Source organism: Chrysemys picta, unplaced genomic scaffold (assembly GCF_011386835.1).
Source record: "Chrysemys picta bellii isolate R12L10 unplaced genomic scaffold, ASM1138683v2 scaf3352, whole genome shotgun sequence".
Lineage (NCBI taxonomy): Eukaryota > Metazoa > Chordata > Testudines > Emydidae > Chrysemys > Chrysemys picta.
The window spans coordinates 1-6000 of record NW_027056054.1 but is presented as its reverse complement, the minus strand read 5'-3'; the positions used below and the strand labels follow the sequence as shown (position 1 = coordinate 6000).

The 6000-nt window shown below is 49.2% G+C and overlaps 1 protein-coding gene across 3 annotated transcripts; it reads left to right on the top strand.

Annotated features, from left to right (window-relative positions):
• The first annotated feature begins 33 nt into the window (after positions 1-33).
• LOC135972131 (class I histocompatibility antigen, F10 alpha chain-like) lies at positions 34-5981 on the top strand. 3 transcript variants are annotated; one of them, XM_065580427.1, is made up of 4 exons: positions 34-703; positions 968-1243; positions 2869-3144; positions 4898-5975. In XM_065580427.1, exons 2-4 carry the CDS (start codon positions 1084-1086, stop codon positions 5056-5058), a joined length of 597 nt encoding a protein of 198 aa, XP_065436499.1. In that variant the 5' UTR covers positions 34-703; positions 968-1083; the 3' UTR covers positions 5059-5975. The 3 variants fall into 3 exon arrangements, with proteins under 3 accessions (XP_065436499.1, XP_065436501.1, XP_065436500.1); XM_065580429.1 differs by having other exon boundaries at positions 36-703; positions 2869-2933; positions 4898-5981; XM_065580428.1 differs by lacking the exon at positions 4898-5975 and adding an exon at positions 3236-4891 and having other exon boundaries at positions 38-703.
• Positions 5982-6000: the final 19 nt, after the last annotated feature.

Genomic DNA, 6000 nt, shown 5'->3' with positions numbered 1-6000 from the left:
GTGTTCTCTGTTCACCACAGCCTCTCTCCCGCTCCCCTAAATTCTCCTTCCTGTCCCCATCCCCCTTCCCTCCCCCCCAGTCTCCCTCCCTGCCTCCTATCAGCCCAGGGGTGGCTCCATTAACTGAGTCTGCTCTTGGTTGTGTGCGAGATGGGGGCCGTTGTTGTGAAGATTAGCCTGGCTGTAGGAAAATGGTGGCTAGCTGAACTAAGGGCCGTCAGTGGCCTGATCTTCACAGGGAATCACCTTGAGACAGTGGCCATGTGAAAAAGAGGCCAAGCATATGAAGTTGGTTCTTTGCCATTCCTAGACTGAGTTGGGGGCACGGAGAAGATGGGGCAGGGAAACAGAGTGACCCTGGGCATTCTGTGAGGTCATTAAACCAGAGCAGAGGTTAGTGTGGGGGACAGACCTGTACCCCCTCCTCACAGGGGAATGGGGGTACTGTCAATGACGGAGGTGGGGGACCAAGTGATCCTGAGGACCCTGCAAAATTAACAACCAGAGCAGAAGAGAGTTGGGTACAGACACCCTGAACTCCCTCTCTTCTCCAGATTGACCCTGACTACGAGAACTGGGGGGATCCTCAGAGAGCAGAAGAGAGCTGGAGGGGATAGATCCCTGCAATATCCGGAGTACTCCCTTTGGGATTGTGCCACCCTGCTCCTCCTGCAGGGAACATACAAGAACAAGCAGCAGTGAGGTATTCCTTGAAGGTTGTGAGCTCTCTGCAGTGGGGGCTCTTTAGTGTACAAGACCCAACAGATGGAGAGGGTGCCCCCTGTGGGTTTGGGTTCCCCCCTGAAAGGAGCTGGGAGGGTGTAGGACCCAACAGCATAAGTGGGAACCCCATTTCTCAGGGGAGGGAGGGCCCAGTAGCAAGAAGAAGAACCACTGGGCTACCTGCAGTGGGCTCTTGGTGAGATTTTCAGAGAGAGACTGCTTCTGACCCTCAGCTGTGTTTCAGGGTTTCACATCATCCAGACGATATACGGCTGTGATCTCCGGGAAGACAACAGCATTCAGGGGTTTTACTAGGATTCATATGACGGACGAGACTTTCTTACCTTCGATAAGGAGACCATGACTTGGGTAGCAGCAGATATTGGGGCTCAGATCACCAAGAGGAGATGGGAGGCTGAAGTAAATGACAACCAGCAGTGGAAACGCTACGTGGAGGGGAATTGTATTTCCTGGCTAAGGAGTGCTCTAGAGTACGGGAAGGAGACTCTACAGAGGAAAGGTAAGGTGAGGGACAAGCCCCACCTAGGGGGACACTACTGGCTACATCTCCATTCCCCAGCCCCAGTTCGAAACTGGAGCAGGTGGGTAGGGGGATATTCAGCGAACCTTGCACCAGGGATAGGTGGGGAAACAACCCCTTCCCCATCAGTTCTGCTGGAAAAAAAGATAAGAAATTGAAAATGTTAAAAGCAGTTCACTGTAGAGAAGCTGCATCTCCAGAGCCACTTGACCAAATGAGCGCAACTTCACATCACAAATTCTACCTCTTCCTCTGATGTGACACAGCCGTTATCAAGGCAATCTGTACTTGTGCATGTTAGAGCACTCTGCTTAATTATGGAAGTGCCACTTCTATGGACACCAGCTTCATTCACCATGTAATTCTTCCCCATTCACTGTCTGTACCATCATATTTCTTGTGTTGCCCCCAGCCCGTGTTCCATCAATGATGGTAGCTTTGTCCTTGTTGCCAAACTTCTCCTACAGTCATTTATGTGCTTCCTTCCATGCCATTCCCTACATGTGGAATTGCCCTCCCCATACTAACCTGGAAGAAGGGTCCCCTTGTCCTTAAAGTTTTCCCCCTCAAGACCTACCTTTGCTGCAACACTTTCATACTTACTTTTCGATTCTTTTATCAATAAGACACCAGATAATCACACTCAAATTTATTACCAAAGCTTTTTAGTTAAAGATTAATCACAAACATAGAAGGGAAGAGGTTAAATGCTTTAACACTCCAACTCAGGAGGACAGTCTGCTTCAAAATGTTAACTCACTATTACCCGTTTATGTACCTTGTCTGTTACCATATACACACATTTCCCAGATTCGTTAGCATCATTACACACCCTGATCTTTCCCTTCCCAAACAGTTTGCACTTGCTGTTCAAGGTTACTTGAAATTTCTACCCAGTTTTTTGCAACAATTATACTAGTTGCTTATTTCTCTCACAAACCTCAGCAGAACATTATCTTGTCCTTTGCCATCTTTACAAATGCCAACAAGAAAAATCCATACACAGCATTGTAATGTGTATTTCAGTGCCAGGGGGCTGGGAAACTGATTTTTCAACATTAGCATAATTCCTTTTGAAATCCATAATATTGGGGTAAATAGATTTGGTAACAACCTACAAGAAATTAGCCAATTCATATTAGCTCGTTTGAGGGGCAATTTAGCACTGTGTGTCACTTTTTGTTTAATGGGCCCTTTCCATCTCTAATTGGTCAGTTTATTCAGTCCAGTTTTTGCTCCCTGGCCAGGGCAAGATTCTCCTCTCTTTCAAATCCAGGGACTGAGAGGAGATGGGTACAAACCTAGCGTGTGATTGACACCTGTATCTGGAGTTTAGTGAAGCCTGTCAAAGTATTTGTGTCTCTGTGGTTTGGAGCAGAGGCCAGGTCAGGGACCTGGATTCAGGATTCACCGTTGCTGATACTGTGAATTCGGCACAGAAATCCTCTAACATGATGGTTCTCTCTCATCAGAGGGATTCTGTCTCATGGATTCTCATCCTCTCCCACTGCTCGGGTCTCAGAATTTCATGCTGCAAAGCTCTAGAAAATGCTGCCTGGATTAGAGCTTGAAAACACCTCACTTGAGTTTCTTCTTTTTCCCAGTGTGCCCAACAGCTAGAGTGAGCGACAGGTCATCTCGTGACGGCCTCACCACCCTCTCCTGTAAGGTCAGTGGATTCTACCCCCGGGACATCACCGTGACCTGGCTGAAAAATGGGGAGAGCAGACAGCAGGAGACCTACTCTGAAGGCATCCTACCCAATGGGGATGGGACCTACCAGACCTGGGTGACAATGGAGATTGATCCCAAGATCAAAGCCCATTATTCATGTCAAGTGGAGCATGAAAGCCTGTTAGAGCCACTCTCTGTCTCCTGGGGTAAGGAGTTTGTGTGTTTGTCTGTTTTCCTAGTGGGAGAGGGGGAATCCATTAAACTCAACCCCTGAAAAATTCTCATTTGGATTTATAGGCTGAAGCTGGACTTTCTCAGGGTCTGTGAGGCCCTGTCCTCTTTGGCTCTGTCCCCCTGCAGTCAAGTTCTTGTGCTAGAGTTGGGACCCACAGTGCCTGGGGCTCATGTCTTGCTCTCCAGTTTGCTGCCTCTGGGGCTGTTGGATACATCTCAGCAATACAGTGTCTCTGAAGGGAGAAGATTAACAACGAGACATTAAGGCCTGAAGGGACCATTCTAATCATCTGATCTGAGCTCCTGCCTAGTCCAGGGCAGGGGGGAATCACAGTCTGGTCATCTGTGGGCAAACTAGCGCTGATCCTTCAGAAAGAGATTTCCATTCCAGATGTAGTCTCCAAGGGATGGAGAATTTATCACATCCCAGGAGAAGCTCAAATCTGCCCCTTATTTCCAGACAGAGTTGGTCTTGCTTCAGCTTCCAGCCCGTTCTCAACTTCATGCACTCGTGGTCCTGCCATGAGTGCAGGGGACGGGACTAGATAAGCTCTCGAGGTCCCTTCTAGTCCTAGGATTCAGCAGGTTCTCAGAAACACGACTCTATGGGCCCATGTGGCCAGAGGTAGAGATTTAATGTTGGGAGCAGCTTGTTTCTGTGCGCAGTGATGCTGGAAGAGAGGGTCTGGCCTTGGAATGGAGCGAGGAGGCAGATTAGAACCCTGCATCGGGGGAGTGTCTCCTATGCCCCTAGCACAAGGAAGTCGAGAGAGAATTTATTACCCATCTTTTTGCTTGGTTAATTGGGAAGTGGAAAAATGCAGCATTTGGAAGTGCAAACAATTTCTAAAAGGGCAGCCTGCACTGGAAATCTAGTCAACAGATGGTTTCACATCATAATCCTGCTACTACGTCCCCTGCCAATTTTTGTGTCATAAACCACATTTCCTTATTCTCTTAGAAATATTTTTCTTTTTGCTGTATTATTATGTGGATCTTTCAGACAACAGGAGAAGCTGATTAATGAAACTTAAACTGTACACAGAACTTGGGGTTTAACAGGTTCCTATAAACCAAGAACAGTATTAAAATATCTCTATCGTCCCCTCTTCACTTCCTGCCCCCTCAAAAAACACGCATTGTGTCTAACTATATTCATGGCAGGGAAATCCAGAGCTTTGAGGTCAGTTTCCAGTTTGTCACCAGAATCACACAATGGGACTGTGTTCCATTAGTCATGAAAGTCAGGGTGGTCAAGGGGGAGTTAGGGGCTGGGAGCCAGGACTCCTGGAAGGGGAGTGGGGGCAGGTGGGTTAGGGGAGGAGGGGCTGGAAGTCAGGATTCCTGGGGTCTATTCCTGGCTCTTTCACTGACTCTGTGTGATCTTCAGCAAGTCTCCCCCTTTCCTGTTTAGGGACGATACTGACATTCATTCTCTCCCATAATTAGGTTTATGAAGATTGATTAATGTTATAAAAGTCTTCTATTTTAAGTGCTAAATATTTATTATGAATTGAAGTGGTAGAGGCTGGGTCTAGTGTCCAGGACTTTCTGTGGTGGGGTATAATGCCTGGTAGGTACATGGTGGCTGCATTGGAAGGGGTGGATGGTTGCAGGATTCAGCCCTTATCTGGGGAGCTGACTGACTGATCCCTGCACTGGGATGAAAGGGGGGTTTTAGTGGGGGATTTTTCCCCATTGCTCATTCTCTCCATTCCATTTCAGAACCAAATAATAGTTTGATTCCCATTGTGGCTGGAGTTATCACTGCAGCTGTCCTGATTGGTGTTATAATCGGAGTATTCTTCTGGAAAAAGCAATGCCCAGGTAAAGTGGCTGGGTTGGGGGCATTTCCTGGACTTGCCGGGCCCTGCACACCCACCTAAGGCCAACAGCAATACAGGAGCCAGTGTCAGTACTGTGTGACTGTCCCACTGCGGGACTGAGCTAATGACCCCGATGGGAGCTGCTGGAGGGCCAGACCCAGAACCTTGGTGCGGGTTACAGTTTATATGAGGCTTGGTTTTCCAGCGAGCCCAGCAGCCAGTGGACTGAGATCTTTGGAAACTGTGTCGTGTCTTTCTCTCCTGCCGATCGTGAGCGCCTGGGACCTTGAGTCCATTACTGGCGCCAGGGGCCCTGTTTCTGAGCTGTGGGCACAGATCGGAGTCGGTTCCTATCTCGGGAGCTGCATTCACTGAAATTTGCCTTCAGTAAACGCTGTAGCTCAGGGTAAGTGACAAGAGACCCATCGCCTCTTTTCAAGTGACCATCTCTGAACAGCCATCAGTATTTGCTTGTGGATTTTAGCCTGGAGCCACTGACAGGAGATCCTCGCTCCCACTCATAGACCTTGTCTACAATGAGGCTTTTCGGGAAATCTCCAACTATTGCTCTAGTACCATAGAATCCTAGAACTGGAAGGGACCTCGAGAGGACATCTAGTCCAGTCCCCTGCACTCAAGGCAGGACTAGATATTATCTAGACCAGGGATCTCAAACTCAAATGGCCACGAGGGCCACATGAGGACTAGTGCATTGGCTCGAGGGCCACATCACTGACACCCCTCCCCTGTTGCCCCCAGCCCTGCCCCAACTCTGCCCCTTCTATTAGGCCCCGCCCCTTCCCTGCCTTTCCCACCCCTTCCCTGCCCCCATTCCAACCCCTTTCCTTGAATTCCCCACCCTAACTCCACCCCCTCCCTGCTCCCAGGGGGTGCAGGAGGGGTGCGGGGTGTGGCCAGGGCTCAGGGCAGGGAGTTGGGGTGCAGGATGGGTGCAGGGTGCGGCAGAGGGCTCAGGGAAGGGAGTTGGGGTGCAGGAGGGTT